Genomic DNA, 17,910 nt, shown 5'->3' on the forward strand with positions numbered 1-17,910 from the left:
AGAGAATTCCAGAACAATCATGTCAAGTCTGGGAGCATGCGTTGGTGCTGTGCTTTGCCGCATCTATGAAACCATGCCTTGGGTATCTACAAGTCAACTGCCTGGGCAGACAACCGGTCCATTCATTCATCTTGAAAAGAACCACCTGAAGCAGCAGGACCTTCGTGGCCGGGACGACGGGTGGGATCGAACCCACGCGGCTCGCACAAAAGACCGTTCCTCTACCAGGTCAGCCAAAGGGGAACTCCCCGTTAGCCAAGCTAGCGGGAACGTCTTTTCAATTGGGACCCGTGACTTTCATCCCGCTACACATCTGTCACAGCTCAGTGAAACATGGGCATCCACTTGGCCTTCTCCAGCTACTGAGGTCCTCAACACTCAGGCACCTGCATGCTGACACTCCCACACAAGTGATACTCCTCATCTTAGTCTCTCTTAGTAACCGCTCATTTGATACAATGCCATTCCAGAAGAACCCAAGGATCCTCAAAAGAGACCTAGTACCAAAGACATCCAGTTGTTGCCTTAGGTCACTGGTTATCGTTCAAGTCTCACAGCCATACAGCAAGAAAAGCAGCACTAAGACACAAAAGACTTGAAACTTAGTTCCCCTGCGAAGATAGCAGCATCGCCAAACACCTCTGTCCAGCAATCTCATAACTTCATAAGCTCTTCCCTGGGACCTCTCTATCACAAAGGTCAAGGACCCAGAGACATGTATGTCACTGTCGAGATAAGTGAATGCCTCTATACGTTCAACTCTTTCACCACATACAGATAAACTTCTGATGGCTGACTCCAGGAAGTCATTAAAAGCCTGAATCTTAGTTTTGATCCAGGACTATCTCTAACCCAGACACACTGATTCCTCACTCAGTTTCTCAAGTGCTGCAATCAGAGTATCCATTGATTCAAAGATGACAGCATCATCAGTAAAGTTAAGGTCAGTAAACCTTTCCTTGTCAATAAAAGCACCCAAGTCACCGGTTTCCACAACCCTACTCAACACTCAGTCCATGCAAGCATTGAACAGTTAAGGAGCTAGAATATACTCCTGACGAAAACCAGTTTTTACCAGGAAAACTCAGAGTCTCTACCACCAGACTACACAACAGTCACATCATTAGTGTGTAGGCTGGCTATGATGCCCCGTAACCTCTTGTGCATCCAATAAATTCGAGAATGTACAAGACAGCAGTCCTATCAAGTGAATCAAATGCTTTTTAAAATCCAAAGCACAGGCTGCAAAGAAGCATTCCCAATATTCATGCTTGCATATGTGGTTGATAGTTGATTTCTTGGGTGTAAAGTACTGTTCTGGATGCTGAGAAGAAAATCAACTGAATCCTATTAAGACTAATTCTTGCAAGCACCTTCCCTTGCAAAGAAAGCAATCCATACAATCACTATTCCAGGACAGCGGGTATTACACAATGTGGACAATGTAAAGACATTCTGTGATTTTGTGTTGCATTATTCATTCATTCATTTTCTATACTCGCTTACTCCAATCAAGGGTCACGGGGGGACTGAAGCCTAACCCGGCAGCCACAAAGCAAAAGGCAGGGTACATCCTGGACAGGACGCCACTCTATTGCTGGGCCATATGTAGACAGAAACTCAATCACATTGTACGCACGCCTACGGTCAATTTAAAATTTCCAATTCACCTAATCTGCAGGTCTTTGGAAGCAGGAGGAAGCCAGAGCACCTGGAGGGAACACACAGAGAACATGCAAATGCAATCCCAGAACATTCTAGCTGTGAGGCAACAGTGCCAACCATGAAGCCACCATATTGCCTTGGGTTGTATCAATTTAAAGATGACAAAATAAAATTTTGTTTTTCAGCAAAAGGCATGTGTTTCTGCATTTACCTTCAGCAATGGCTTGTGTGAGACAAGTAAAAAGCTGATGGTCCTGTGGCAGCCTGAAAGGGGCACCTTTTGACTGCTGAAGACAGACAAAACAGGACGTCAACACTGACTATTTGAAATCGGTGACGACCTCTTGTGACCCCTTTTTTCACACATACACTGCAAAAAACAAAAACAAACAAACAAACAAACAAAAAACATTGCAGCCGTCCTGCATTCAAAGTGAACAAACATGGATCTTAGAGGTGTATCAATTCACTGATATGAATTGCAAACCAGTTTTAAAATACAAGATGCAGCTACATAAATAATTGTTCTTTTAGAGAAATATGACCTGAACCAGGAGAGAACAGTGCCAGCGATGTTAAAATGAGATTTCAGACAGGAGAGGATAATGGAGTGGTTGATGGAGTCAAAAACTGCAGAAAGGTCTGAGGAGAAGAGGCAATCATTGGTGACTTTGCCCAGGATCATTTTTGCACTGTATTTTGAATGTAATCCAGACTGAAATATTTGTCATAGGTTGTTGGAAGTGAGGTGAGTTGTAATCTGAGCAACAACCACACATCCCAGAATTTTAGACAGGAATGGGAGATTGGCAGTGTACTGAAAGTTGGCCATGATGTGAAGGTTGAGACCAGGTTTATAGAATATGGGGGTAACAGCATCACATTTGAGAGGCTGAGGAACTGAGCCAGATCTGAGAGGAGTTTATTATTGCAGTGATGAGTGGGGAGATGGACAGAAGACACCCATGTTGATGGGATCGAGAGTATCGATGTGGAACCTTTGATTCCTGTTATGAATTTAGACAGCTCCAGAACAGGGAGAACTGAGACAGAGGGTTGGGGGTAGTGGAAGACAGGGCAGATGAGGTGGCTAAAGCCCCTTTCACACCGGGTCTGCTTCGAGTTGCTTTCTGTGGCGTCATGATGACACAGGAATGTCTGCGTCAGGTGCGCGCAGCAGGGGAGCAGAGGAGATGAGGATGCAGCCTGCAGGTTCTCTGCACGGAGAAATCAGAGTGCACAGTTTGGCTGCAGCCAGACTGTGCACTCTGATTTCTCTTCTAGTTTATATTTGTTCTTGTGCTGAGCTGCTGGTCTTCGCTCTGAGTTCTGTTATGTGTTCACATGTGTGTGCATGAACGAAATGTTCGTGAGTGGACTGGAGATATCGGACTTTTTACTGGATGTGGACATGTCCAGTCTCTGGCAATCAGTCTGAGAGCAGGACTTTTATGGACTTTATTTAAAACACACTGAGTGTGTAGTTTCACTGCATTGTGTACACGGTATAAAAACAGTCCTGCATGATTTATACTTCGGGAACAATGGAACACAGCAGGAATCATACATTGGCGTCGGGTAACCTATTGTGAGGGTGTGGCTTCCAGTCACGTTGAGTACCGTCGCGTTGCCTTGACTTGTGCTGAAACCACTTAATTTCTGCGTTGAGCACAGGACATAAAAAAAATTATACGTTTAATTTTTGGCATCCGATTTGCTTCGTCCTTAGTGTCCCTTGCGCTGTTGTGGTGTTGGGCTACATCGTCTCCGCACTGAGTTGTTTCCACGTGGCATCGTCATGACGCCGCATGACAACTCGAAGTGGGCCCAGTATGAAAAGGGCTTAAGGCAGCAAGGGAGGTGGACAGATTGGCGCAGATAGCGTCAAGTTTTGCTTGGAAGAATGAATTAAATATATTGTATTTATCTACTGTTTTGAAGTGGAGGTGTTTCAGTGGGTTTGAGATGTTTATTTATTGTGGCAAAGTGAGTCTAGATGAAGTGTATAAGGTGGGAGTCCTGTATTTTCCAGACTATAAGTTGCGCTACAAGTTGCAGGACCTCTCTACTGTAGAGGAAACTTTGAACTCTATATTCCAAACTACTTTGACAGCGATGTATGCATGAGGTGTTTGCTAAGCATCATCAAAAGTACTATGAGGATCTGCTCTTAGTTGGAAAATTATTTTCCAAACTCAATCCATATCATCACACACATGCATCCACTCAGGTTGCACATTTGTGACTGAAGCCCATTAAGTTCTAGATTTTGGTGGTTTGTGTCTTACCCTGACATGGTCAGTGATGCTACAGATGGTAATCACACTGTCTCTCGCCAGAAGAAAGTCTTCAGACACTTTTTCTCCCAGAGCCACAAAGCAAATGGTATCCAGATTACTAAGAACCACCTCCCTCTCTGCTCTGTTAGACAAAATCATAAACACAAGAGAAAATTTTGCTTATTTCCAATAATCTGCCGCACCCCCACCAACACTAATGTGACCCTGAGCAAGACCTTTTACAGTAACTTCTCCAGTTTAGCTGACTAGTCACCATCAGATCACACTTCTAGCTTTCATCCATAAAAACGTCCAAACAATCATTTGGTTACATGAGGTAACACCATCTCTGCGCTACAGCATACCCAACCCACTCTGCAATGGTCTTGTTCATTGCGGTGTGCAGTCGAGATAATGTGAGTGGGAGGATGGGTTAGCAGAAGCGCATGAGATTAAATGGGTTAAGAATGCTGCTGGCAGAATAAAGAGAGAGAGCAGTGTGGGTGGAGTGGAGATAGCCGGCATGCTCCCACTCACTCTTCCCTACAGCAGTGGCAGTCTTTGAGGTAGACTGAGGGGGAACACTTAATTTAAAAAACATTGAAGCACTAGCCGGTAGCCTAGGTGGATGGTCGTAACTTTGATATATTGAAAAGGAAGTGAGGCAGGGCTCAGTCTGAAAAACGAATGTTACATAGCTGAGGAAATGGAAAAAATACAAAAGAAAGTGACTAGCCAGGTGAGCCATATCACAACCTTTATAACATTTTTAATTTATTAAGAAACCTGATGTCAGCTAGTCAAGTAACTGTAAACTTCACTGGATACGAAATTACATTTTTTTTTTATTTGGGGGGGGAAGATTTTCAGCTGAAACCCAATTCTTAGTTAATACAACCCCTGGCAAAAATTATGGAATCACTGGCCTCGGAGGATGTTCATTCAGTTGTTTAATTTTGTAGAAAAAAAAGCAGATCACAGACATGACACAAAAATAAAGTCATTTCAAATGGCAACTATCTGGTTTTAAGAAACACTATAAGAAATCAGGAAAAAAAAATTGTGGCAGTCAGTAATGGTTACTTTTTTAGACCAAGCAGAGGAAAAAAAAAAAAATATGGACTCACTCAATTCTGAGGAATAAATTATGGAATCACACTGTAAATTTTCACCCCCAAAACTAACACCTGCATCAAATCAGATCTGCTCGTTAGTCTGCATCTAAGAAGGAGTGATCACACCTTGGAGAGCTGTTGCACCAAGTGGACTGACATGAATCATGGCTCCAACACGAGATGTCAATTGAAACAAAGGAGAGGATTATCAAACTCTTAAAAGAGGGTAAATCATCACGCAATGTTGCAAAAGATGTTGGTTGTTCACAGTCAGCTGTGTCTAAACTCTGGACCAAATACAAACATTCGAAGGTTGTTAAAGGCAAACATACTGGTAGACCAAGGAAGACAAAGCGTCAAGACAGAAAACTTAAAGCAATATGTCTCAAAAATCGAAAATGCACAACAAAACAAATGAGGAACAAATGGGAGGAAACTGGAGTCAACGTCTGTGACCGAACTGTAAGAAACTGCCTAAAGGAAATGGGATTTACATACAGAAAAGCTAAACAAAAGCCATCATTAACACCTAAACAGAAAAAAACAAGGTTACAATGGGCTAAGGAAAAGCAATCGTGGACTGTGGATGACTGGATGAAAGTCATATTCAGTGATGAATCTTGAATCTGCATTGGGCAAGGTGATGATGCTGGAACTTTTGTTTGGTGCCGTTCCAATGAGATTTAGAAAGATGACTGCCTGAAGAGAACATGTAAATTTCCAGAGTCATTGATGATATGGGGCTGCATGTCAGGTAAAGGCACTGGGGAGATGGCTGTCATTACATCATCAATAAATGCACATGTTTACATTGATATTTTGGACACTTATCCCATCAATTGAAAGGATGTTTGGGGATGATGAAATCATTTTTCAAGATGATAATGCATCTTGCCATAGAGCAAAAACTGTGAAAACATTCCTTGCAAATAGACACATAGGGTCAATGTCATGGCCTGCAAATAGTCCGGATCTTAATCCAATTGAATATCTTTGGTGGAAGTTGAAGAAAATGGTCCATGACAAGGCTCCAACCTGCAAAGCTGATCTGGCAACAGCAATCAGAGAAAGTTGGAGCCAGATTGATGAAGAGTACTGTTTGTCACTCATTAAGTCCATGCCTCAGAGACTGCAAGATGTTATAAAAGCCAGAGGTGGTGCAACAAAATACTAGTGATGTGTTGGAGCGTTCTTTTGTTTTTCATGATTCCATAATTTTTTCCTCAGAATTGAGTGATTCCATATTTTTTTTTCCCTTCTGCTTGGTCTAAAAAAGTAACCGTTACTGACTGCCACAATTTTTTTTCCTGATTTCTTATAGTGTTTCTTAAAGCCAGAAAGTTGCCATTTGAAATGACTTTAGTTTAGTGTCATGTCTGATCTGCTTTTTTTCTACAAAATTAAACTGAATGAACATCCTCCGAGGCCGGTGATTCCCTAATTTTTGCCAGGGGTTGTAATAATCAACTGATGTTTAACAATGAATGTGTTTTTCCCCCTATAGTCAATATCTGTGATGTAGTACACTCCATCAGCTTGTAGTTGACTCACTGCTACCACAATGGTAGCAGTGACACAAATGTAAAAACTATTAATACCATTTACAAATAAGAAACATCTACAGGTGTATTCTTCTTAAAAGGAAACCAGTATTTAATCTTTTTCACTTTTACAATCATTTTATAAATTGGGTGATCTGATTGGCAACTGCCACTGTGTTGTAATGTACAGATATTACAACTACTGAGAATCAAGATTTTTTTTTTAATCCATTTGAGAGTCAACTTAAAAACTGATTTATTTAATGAAAAACAAAATGCATCAAAACTATATCACATTGAAGCAATTCAATTTAGTTTATATAGCACCAAATCACAACAAAGCTGCCTCAAGGTGGTTCACACAAGGTCTAAACTTACAAACTACTCCATCAAGCACACAAGGGGTAGAAAAGTCCTACACCCCACTTATGTATGACCCTTTGGAGGTATTGCGTTATAAATAAATCACTAACATTTTCACCTCTTAATAATTATATGTTTAAGCTATTAGTGAAAAACTGAGTTAATTTATATGAATCAGTGATCAATGGAAACAGCACAGTACTTCACAGTAATTTTTTTTTTTTTTTTTTTGACCAGGCTCACTTAAAAATCACAGTGACTTGAAAACCTGGAAAACAGTCATAGTTTGTCTATTGTTTCATCAGTTACAGCTTCATGGTAAAGTGGCACAAAGGCTGGAGTAATCCTGTCTTCTGAAAAACCGCAGCTGGAATTTCACACCTTTTAAGCCAAATCCATTTAAGAACACCACTGATTCCAAAATTGATTTGACACCCACAAGCCAGATTCCACTCAGTACTTAGTGAGTCAATGAGGCCTTGTTCAGAATGCCAATTTATGTGCATCAGATTTGAATCTAAGAAGTCTGTCAAACGTTGCAGGAAATCAGTTTTTCCCAAATCCGTTTCAAGCCTCATAGTTGGAAATGCAATTCAAATCACACACTTGCCAATCTGTTTTTGTCTGAACGTTCAAATTAGAATTTGACTGTTTTGCTATGTCTAAGTTTTCTGTAATGTCAAGCTGCCCTATGAACTTACAACCCCAATTCCAATGAAGTTGGGACGTTGTGTAAAAAGTAACTAAAAACAGAATACAAATCCTCTTCAACCTATATTCAATTTAATACACCACAAAGACAAGATATTTAATGTTCAAACTGATAAACTTTGTTTTGTGCAAATATTTGCTCATTTTGAAATGGATGTCTGCAACATGTTTCAAAAAAGTTGGGACAGTGGTATGTTTATCACTGTGTTGTATCACCTTTCCTTCTAACAACACTCAATAAGTGTTTGGGAACTGAGGACACTCATGACTGGGAATAAAAGGAGCACCCCCAAAATTCTCAGCCGTTCACAAGCAAAGATTACCACTTTGTGAACAACTGCATGAAAAAAATAAAAAAATAGTCCAGCAGTTTAAGATCTGTTTCTCAATGTTCAATTGCAAGGAATTTAGGGATTCCATCATCTACAGTCCATAAAATAATCAGAAAATTCAGAGAATTTTCTACATGTATGTGGCAAGGTCAAAAACCAACAATAAATGTCCGTGACCTTTGATCCCTCAGGCGGCACTGCATTAAAAACTGACATCATTGTGTAAAGGATCTTACCGCGTGGGCTCAGGAACACTTCAGCAAACCATTGTCAGTTAACACAGTTTGTCGCTACATTTACAAGTGCAAGTTAAAACTCTACCATGCAAAGCAAAAGCCATACATCAACAACAACCAGAAACGCCACCGCCTTCTCTGGGCCTGAGCTCATTTGAAATGGACAGACGCAAAGTAGAAAAGTGTGCTGTGGTCTGATGAGTCCACATGTCAATTTGTTTTTGGAAATCGTGGACGTCCTGTCCTTTAGACAAAAGAGGAAAAAGACCATCCAGATTGTTACCAGTGCAAAGTTCAAAAGCCAGCATCTGTGATGGTATGGGGGTGTGTTAGTGCCCACAGCATGGGCAACTTGCACATCTGTGATGGCACCATCAATGCTGAAAGGTACATCCAGGTTTTGGAGCAACACATGCTGCCATCAAAGCAACGTCTTTTTCAGGGACATCCCTGCTTATTTCAGCAAGACAATGCCAAACCACATTCTGCACGTGTTTCAACAGCGTGGCTTCGTAGTAAAAGAGTGTGGGTACTAGACTGGCCTACCTGCATTCCAGACCTCTCGCCCATTGAAAATTTGTGGCGCATTATGAAGCGCAAAATACGACAATGGAGACCCCGGACTGTTGAACAACTGAAGATGTACATAAAGCAAGAATTCCACCTACAAAGCTTCAACAATTAGTGTTCTCAGTTCCCAAATGCTTATTGAGTGTTGTTAGAAGGAAAGGTAATGTAACACAGTGGTAAACATACCACTGTCCCAGCTTTTTTGAAACATGTTACAGGCATCCATTTCAAAATGAGCAAATATTTGCACAAAAACAATAAAGTTTATTAGTTTGAACATTAAATATCTTGTCTTTGTGGTGTATTCAAATTAATATAGTTTGAAGAGGATTTGCAAATCATTGTATTCTGTTTTTATTTACATTTTACACAACGTCCCAACTTCACTGGAATTGGGGTTGTACACAGTTGTGATGACTCTCCTCCCACTGCTCACAGGAGGGTGACCGCAAAAAACTTGCACAAGCAGTTACATGCACACACACACAAAAGCCCACACTAAAGGTACCTTGACACTTGCACGTATTCATTTTGTGAACTACACATGAACACTGCACAATCTATTCGGAAAACACTGTGCCACTATGAGTCGGTGTGTCTCATTGCCGCAGCGCATCTGAACAATGACATCTATACTAAACATAATTTTACGATATATTATCTGACTCATATGAAGGAATGACAATGCAACTATTTCACCAAGCCATTACACTATAAATATTATAAATAATTACCTTTGAGATTATTCCAAATGCTTTCTGCCCCTCATGAAGCATAGCAGAAAAGCTGCAGCTGCGTATAATTCCTCTGTGATTCCAGGAGCGATTAGAAATGGTTTCATCAGCCAAGTTCTGACAACAAATGATTAATCCGCTACAAAATAATTATTTTCTATAACATGGCATCCAGCAGAACATAGCGGATCGCATTGGTATGACGAACTGTGTGGAAGTGTGGGGATTAAATGCGTGCAAGTGTCAAGGTGCCTTGACTTGTAAAATCACTTTCAAGAAAGAACTCTCAGATGATGCCTCATACTTGAAACACCCCGCCTTCACACCGTGTCAAAAACGTGCACACGCGCAGGAGTCTCAAGTGTTTTTGTATTTACATGGCAGATGCTCGATGAGTGGCTCTCCACATCATCAATAATACAAACTCACTAACTTTGATTATAATACATATCCTATGAGTCAGAGCACCGGAGTTGCAACATTTGGACATAGAACCGTAGTCATTTCACCATTTACATGTGTGTGACTTTCATTACTATTGCAACCAACATTGTACATTGTAGATGATGACTACAATATGGACACAGACATCTGATCTTATTTGCTAAACATAATGTGGAAAGTAAACCAGTGAGACCACATTTCAGTCAGATCTGCTTTAAATCTAATTTTAACTGGCTGTCTGAGCAAAGCTGTATTTTTCCCCAATACCAGGCATATTATATTACGTAGTAGAGATTATGAAAGTGGTGTGTTTTACCGTGCAGCCATGCCTAGTAGGAACACTGCAGCTCTCTTGTACAGGCTTGAGGTTTCTCGTTTTCCAGTATATCTCTCCCACAAGACCTGCACTACTGTGGACTGAAGACTGCTATCACTCCCAAAGAACTCCTGTACCTAAAGAGACATGTTTGACGGGGTACCATTCATAATATGTTTTATTAGAAGGCATTTTAATCCAAAATAAAACTTAAATAATAATAAAATTGTATCAATTTAAAACATGCATGCATTTTGCATAAAAATAGGTCTTCACAAATCCAATTAGTGATGCCTTTCAAATCCTTCTCTTAATTTCCTTTTTTAAGCCTTTCCATTAAATTGTGACTGTGTACCCTTCATTTTAGACTCCATCTTCTAATACCACCCTTGCCTTTTCCCCATTCAGCAACTTTAACATATTCCTTCCAACTTCCTTTGATACAGTCATGTGCATCCAAAACCACATATTGTTCATTTTTAATCTGCTTGGACTCTTTCCTGGCTTTGTGTCTAGCCTTTGTTAAATTAATCTTCCCTTTGCTTCCAATTCTTCACACACTTCGCCTAATGCCTCCATCTTGCTGGTTGATACTGCGCTCTCCTCCTATTCCTCAATTGTCCTCCCTGTCTAATGTATCCTATGTCTACTTTATGTCTCTTACTGCATCTTTTCCCCCTCCCTATTCTATGACGTCTCCTTATCCCCAGATGACCTTCTTCTTATCATCCTGCCAAACACTTCTTCCTCCACTCCTGTAACATTCTTCTCCCACTAGTGTTCCACATTTTCAAATGATTCTAATTTACTTAAAACTTGTTTCTTGAACGCATTCTTCTACTTTCAATCATCAGCACTTTATCCTTGGCACTGGTCTCATTCCTTTGCCTACCTTTACCTTCCAGTCTATCACCACTACTTTATCTTGCACTAAAACTACATTCTCCATGTAAAACCATGCAATTTCTGATTTTTGTGAAATGTTCGCTTCACCACATTCAAAGGTTTTAACTGGACACTTCCTCCAGTGATGTAGTTCCTAACATACCTTGCTTTCTCCCAAAGAAAGGATCATCAACTAAATTTAAGTTACTTCTTATGGGCCCATCATACCGTGACAATTTAGCCAGCATATGCCGACATCTCAAAAATTTGACAAGTACACAGGCATACATTCAATAAGTTATGGATACATTTTGTATAAGTTAAGAGCACGATGAAGCATGCTGATATACGCTGTAGAAACATTTTGTGCGTGCACAAAATTTGACATACAGCTCATGCATCCCACAGACGTCAGCCATAAAGTGTAGATAAGTTATGTGATCGTTGACATATTCTCTCTCTCTCTGTCACACACACACACACGTTACTCATAAGTCTAAATAAGTCAAGATAATGTCTGGCATACCCAGCACTTATTTCTAACCTATAAGTAACATGCTTTGAACCTATGTGCAAATTATATCAAGCTTATCCCCAATGCATACTGAGGTATATAGACGTACTTGACGTGTTCTGGACAACCACAGGACTTACTGAATGCCTCTCTAACTTATAGCTTCCATATAATCACATATTGGGAATTGGTGTAAAAAATAGGATTCACAGGAGGAACCTGTCAGTACTCCTCAAAACTCCATGGGATGAGTGAGGGTGATGATGGATCCTCCTTGAGTCCACAACCACAGCCAGGAGAGTTCTTGGCAGCGTTCTTCAGTTTTCTTCGGCATGACTGTGATGTTGATACTGCAATATCTAGTGTGGTTATGATTTGAATTATTGAGTGGCAGCCTTTTTATAAGCTATGACGCAATCATTGGGGATACAGCCATGCACTATGCATAAATTAGGCAAAAGTTGGCCATAAATTGTGAATGATGGCAACACACCAAGCATTCATTGATACGTTATCGAAATGTTATATAATTTATATATTATGTATACATCCAACTTGTCATGCATACGTTATGTATACACCAAAAAACGGGGGGGGGGATAGTCCAGTGCATGCCAGCGTTTTAGATTTTTAACTGTCAAGGTGTTTCAGGGGCTTCAGTTCTACAAAAAGTTTCACAAAACCAGTTTGTAGCATTAAGAAATTCTGGTGACAAACCAACAAACAGTCTGAAAGGACCTGAAGGAGGTTTAAAAAAAAAAAAAAAAAAAAAAAAAAAAAAACGAACAAGGTAACTCACAATCTCCTCAAGACACTGGATTGTTCCCAAAGATGCATCCATCATCAGCTCAGAGAGACTGTCCACAAGCGTCTGTGCTTTCATCCTAATCACAGGAGAAGAAGAAAAAAACATTTTTTTTTGATACAATGCAACATAAAGCCAAGCATCAGTTGCAGGAAGCAGCACCCCCTAGAGGTTAAATATCAGCAATCACACTGAGGTCCCGAGCAGGAGAGGCATAATGTCACTTTTCCATGTCCAATTAAACACTTTTCCCAAGCTGTTAATCTATTTGTCTGGATGTGCATTGCCAACTTAAACCTGGTTCACACGACAGGATTTTAAAATTATCTGTAGGTTTCCAAAACCTGAGAGACCACACACATGAAGATAAAAAAATCATGGATCTAACAGGCTTGGTTGTACAGTGTGTGGTGTGCAGCCACACGGTAAGAACAACACCGCCACACGAACAGACTTCACACACGAACATTCACAGTTCAGACAGGAAATCTCGTAAAATCTCGAGATTAAACGTGACTTCAGAGTAAACAAACGGAGGTACTTTGTGGACTATTTACAACAGAGGGAAAAAAACGATACAAAAGAAAAAGAAAAGGTGTACTTTAAAGGAGTGGAGATAGCGCGACCACCGGACGTTCTGGTAAGTCAGAACAGCTGTTTTGAATTTATTTTCCGCTCCGTACGTTCGTCACCTCGCTTTCTGATTGGCTGCACGTCACATTCAGCAGGTTGCGTGCTCGTTTATGGTCGAAGACAACACACGCTGCGATATCAGGCCCAAAAAAATCCAACATGTTGAATATCCCCAATTTGTGACCGGAGCGCTCCTGAAGCCCTTCCGAGCAGATCGGAGTGCTCTTAACACACCACACAAGGGAGCAATATCTGATAAGATTATCTTTAGCGTCATCACGATTGTTGGGGCGTCCTTAAGACTGTCGGAAGGGGAAGATCGGGTCCGATATCGGCCTAATTATCCTGCCGTGTGAACCCGGCCTTAGTCAAACAAAACTTTAACTCTACTATGAAACAAATAATGTACTCCCCTAAAGGAATACCTACATAACTTACAGCATGACTCAGATGTACAATTCGGTGTTTCGCAGTTGTGAATCTCGTGCCGTCTCGGTGTCAAGAGCTCAGCACTCACAGTGTAAACACATCTCGTGAATTATGGACAATAACACAACATCGGGACACAGCAGAAGTCCATCACAGGTGCTATACCTCCTCTAGATAACCCTCCCAACTTGGGAGAATGTCTAATCATCATAAGCGCGCATGAACTCGCTAAATTAATGGCATCCACATCCTCACTTTGCCATTGTTTACATGTGCTGTGAGACAGCGGAACTCTGCTGGCACCGCGGTGCTTTTTGGGAAACGCGGGTGGCCACCAGGTGGGAAACACTGAATACTGCTGTTGATATATATTGACATCTGTTGGAACTCGTTATCTGTATAAAAGACACCTATCCACAGCCTCAAAAAGTCAGACTCTAAACTCAACCATGGCCAAGACCAAAGAGCTGTCAAAGGACACCAGGAAGAAAATTGTAGATGTGCACCAGGCTGGAAATAGTGAATCTACAATAGTCAAGCAGGTTGGTGTGAATAAGTCAACTGTGGGAGCAATTGTAAGAAAATGGAAGACATACAAGACCATTGATAATCCTGCAGTGCCAGGTGTGTCCCCCTGCTTAAGCCAGTACATGTCCAGGCCCGTCTGAAGTTTGCCAGAGAGCATATGGATGATCCAGAAGAGAAACGGGAGAATATCATGTGGTCAGATGAAACCAAAATAGAACTTTTTGGTAAAAACTCAACTCCTTGTGTTTGGAGGAAGAAGAATGCTGCATTGCATTCCAAGAACACCATACCTACTGTGAAGCATGGGGATGGAAATGTCACAGGGTCATTAATGTCACCTGTGTATGTGTTGGTGAGAGCGGGGAGGGGCTGATGCGTGAGTGTGTGTGTGTGACTGCAACCCCACCTTGATAATTATGGATATTAGGGATAGGTGTGTGTTGGGCAGGTGAAGAGAGTGTGTGGAGGAGCAGCAGCGAGGTGGCGAGTCTTCATGCGCCGAATGGCACGAGGGCGGAAGGATAGTGGACCGGATTGAGCGTGCACGGAAGGACACCGCTGGAACAAGGGATAGGACACGTCGTGGGAACGGTGGAGGGGGAGCGTTTGCCAATCCCCCTCCTCTCAGCTAAGTGCCTCTTTAATGCTTTGTCCGGCTGGACTTTGCGCTATTTGTTGCTAGCATTTGGCGTGATTGCTGTGAAGTTAAGCAGTAATCCTGCCTTAAGTGACGAGCCTGAGTTTCTTACCGTTTGTCGACCAAACAGACACAACACACACAGAGACAGAGGGAGAGAGCGCCGCTGGAACGTTGAATTTTAGTTTTTTTATGTTTTATTGTTAATAAAATTTTCTATTTCTTTCTTAATGTTTGAAGTTGTTGTTTAATAGAGATTACTCCCCTTGGACCAGAGGCTTCTAAACTGGGGCTTTGGGGCTGTTTTTCTGCAAAGGGGACAGGACAACAGATCCGTGTTAAGGGAAGAATGAACGGGGCCATGTTTCATGAGATTTTAAGCCAAAACCTCCTTCCGTCAGTGAGAGCATTGAAGATGCAACGTGGCTGGGTCTTCAAGCATGACAATGTTCCCAAACACACCACTCGGGCAACAACGGAATGGCTCCTTAAAAAGCATTTCAAGGTCCTGGAGTGGCCTAGCCAGTCTCCAGACCTCAACCCCATAGAAAATTTGTTGAGGGAGTTGAAAGTCCGTGTTGCCTAGTGACAGCCCCAAATCATCACTGCTCTAGAGGACATCTGCATGGAGGAATGGGCCAAAATACCAGCTACAGTGTGTGCAAACCTGGCGAGGACTTACAGGAAACATCTGACCTCTGTCACTGCCAACAAAGGTTATGTTACAAAGTACTGAGTTGAACTTTTGTTATTGACCAAATACTTATTTTCCAGCATAATTTACAAATAAATTCTTTAAAAATCCTACAATGTGATTTCCTGGATTTTTTTTCCTCATTTTGTCTCTCATAGTTGAAGTGTACCTATGTTGAAAATTACAGATGTCTCTCATCTTTCTAAGTAGGAGAACTTGCACAATCAGGAATTGACTAAATACTGTTTTACCCCACTGTACTCCTTAAACATTACTCTTTGAAAAAACAACAACAAAAAAAAACTGAGTATCCACTTGAATTTTCAATAGCCAGCCAGGTAGGAATCAATTGAAGAATTACACAGGGGTCAAAATTTAAAAATGTTCCAATCCTATTGAAAGCTATACCACATTATTTGTCTGAACATAAATATTCCAAAAGGGTATAGTTTGGACTATGACAATGTTATGGAGTTATGGGGTAAAAACAACAAAGGTAACAAAGGTCAGCTTTAGTTTGTACAGGAGTCAAAGTTAAAGTTGCTCCAAATATTGTAAAACATTATGCAAAATATTGGTTGAGTTAATAAGGTTTTAAAAAGCTGTGAGGTTTTTAGCCACTGCTGTTTAAGCCATGCTAACAGCTGGAGGACGCACATAGGTTTTAAAGCAAAGAGTGAATATGTTTGTGAAGCCTCTGTGCCGTGAAATAATGTGAACCTCCCTCCCATAGACTGCAAGCTGTGCACCCCGGGGGACGTTTGATTTCAAGTCAACACAGCATAAATGTGAACTCTGAATCGATCTCCAGGAACATCACTGAAATATGTTGATTTTTGACCAGATTTCATTCAAAATGTGGCTGAAAGTTAACTTGCCACATTGGGTAAGAAAGGGGCACGAACCACGTCCAAGACCACTTTGCGAGATTTCACAAGAAAAACAACACTGCTGAGGAAAATGACAGTGGCTGAAAACTGACGAATTTTGGTAAGTTTAAGTAAAATTACCTGGGAAAATGAAGAGGAAACACCCGAAATTTAAAAATCAGCATGATAGCACTAAATTGTGGCATGGTGGCAGTGTACCATTATTCCATTGCTTGGGGAGAGCCCTGTATTCAATCATCAAATTTAGCACAGGGTTTGTTTAAGATTCAAGAACATTTCAACCCCTACAAAACTCTCAATCCCAGCCTCATGTTACTGAATTGCTGTCATGTCATTTTAGAGTCCATATAACGTCTGATCGTTTGAGCATATGGAGCATTTTAACAGACCTGATGGTGTCTCCTTGTGGGTTAAGATAAAGTCGCCTGTAGGCCTGAACAACAGCATCTTTAATGGCAGCATCAGTCGACCAGACCAGAGGCAACATCTTCCTCACACCGCTGACAGAGTTGGCAACACCGAATTCACATACAGTCACACAAAACTGCACAGCCTCCTGGACAACTAAAAACAGAAAGCTTATGTTATGCATTATGCACAGGTTGATCTTTCATTATTTGTGGGGGAAAAAAAAAAAAAAAAAAAAAAAAAAAAAAAAAAACTCAGGTGACATAGAAGTGTACAAGCCAAGTCTGAAATTCTGAGCACTGTTGTGCCCCTCAACTTACCTGAAGTGGTTTTCCAGTAGAGCATTGTGTTAATCACAGAGATTGCCCTCTCTACTTGTAGGGCAAAGGTCTCTGTATCTCTCAGATACTGAACCAACATCTCCTGCTTTTTCAGCTCACTGTCATCACCTTTTTCTCCTGGCTCCTGTGGAGTTTGGGGCAAATTCTGGCTGGTTTGAGAAGTTTCCTCCTCAGAACCTGACAGAAACACCAGGGATTACATTTTAAAAACAGATTATTATCATCATTATTATTACTACTCAACCAATTATGCAGGGGTGGTGGCCAAGAGGTTAGTGCACTTGGTTTCAGTGCAGAAGTTTCCAGGTTCAAACCCCACTCCTGCCACATTTCTCCATTTAATATGGCGTTGCGTTTGAAAGGGTATCCGTCGTAAAACTTGTGCCAATTCAAAATGCTGATCAACATTGGCCTAATTAAACCTTATGTACCGGCCCGGGCTTTACGTTCTCAGGGTGCAGGACTACTTTGTATCCCCTAAGGTGAATAAGAAGTCTGCGGGTCACAGAGCTTTCTCTTATTGTGCCCCTGTTCTGTGGAATGATCTCCCTGCGTCAATAAAACAGTCAGATTCTGTGGAGATTTTCAAGTCCAGACTTAAGACGCACTTATTTTCCCTTTCATATGGCTAGCATACTGGTAGTTTTGTTTTACGCTTTTCACTCTTAATTCATTTATTAGTAATTGGAGCGGGCTGCGGCCTCAACTTTACCTAAATTCTGGGTCTTTAGTGAAGTTTAGGCTAGTGGCCGGCGATCCCTTAGTATTTCTCTGTTTTTCTTGTTGTTTAATGCTGGCAAATTATACAGTATTTTTTGTCTTTCTGATGCCTGATTCTGT

At 41.1% G+C, this 17,910-nt stretch overlaps 1 protein-coding gene across 4 annotated transcripts in view; it reads right to left on the reverse strand.

Moving 5' to 3' along the window:
- Nucleotides 1-17,910, reverse strand: part of ncapd2 (non-SMC condensin I complex, subunit D2) — a 76,695-nt gene that overhangs the window by 38,769 nt on the left and 20,016 nt on the right. For all 4 annotated transcript variants that reach the window (XM_034174523.1, XM_034174525.1, XM_034174526.1 and 1 more), the window contains exons 15-20: nucleotides 17,050-17,246; nucleotides 16,711-16,885; nucleotides 12,505-12,589; nucleotides 10,307-10,443; nucleotides 3,954-4,086; nucleotides 1,877-1,952 (exon numbers count right to left, since the gene is read on the reverse strand). In XM_034174523.1, the coding sequence (XP_034030414.1) occupies nucleotides 1,877-1,952; nucleotides 3,954-4,086; nucleotides 10,307-10,443; nucleotides 12,505-12,589; nucleotides 16,711-16,885; nucleotides 17,050-17,246 (803 nt within the window). The remainder of the gene's footprint in view (nucleotides 1-1,876; nucleotides 1,953-3,953; nucleotides 4,087-10,306; nucleotides 10,444-12,504; nucleotides 12,590-16,710; nucleotides 16,886-17,049; nucleotides 17,247-17,910) is intronic.

The sequence above is a fragment of the Thalassophryne amazonica genome, chromosome 7, assembly GCF_902500255.1.
Source record: "Thalassophryne amazonica chromosome 7, fThaAma1.1, whole genome shotgun sequence".
NCBI classification, from domain to species: Eukaryota; Metazoa; Chordata; class Actinopteri; order Batrachoidiformes; family Batrachoididae; genus Thalassophryne; species Thalassophryne amazonica.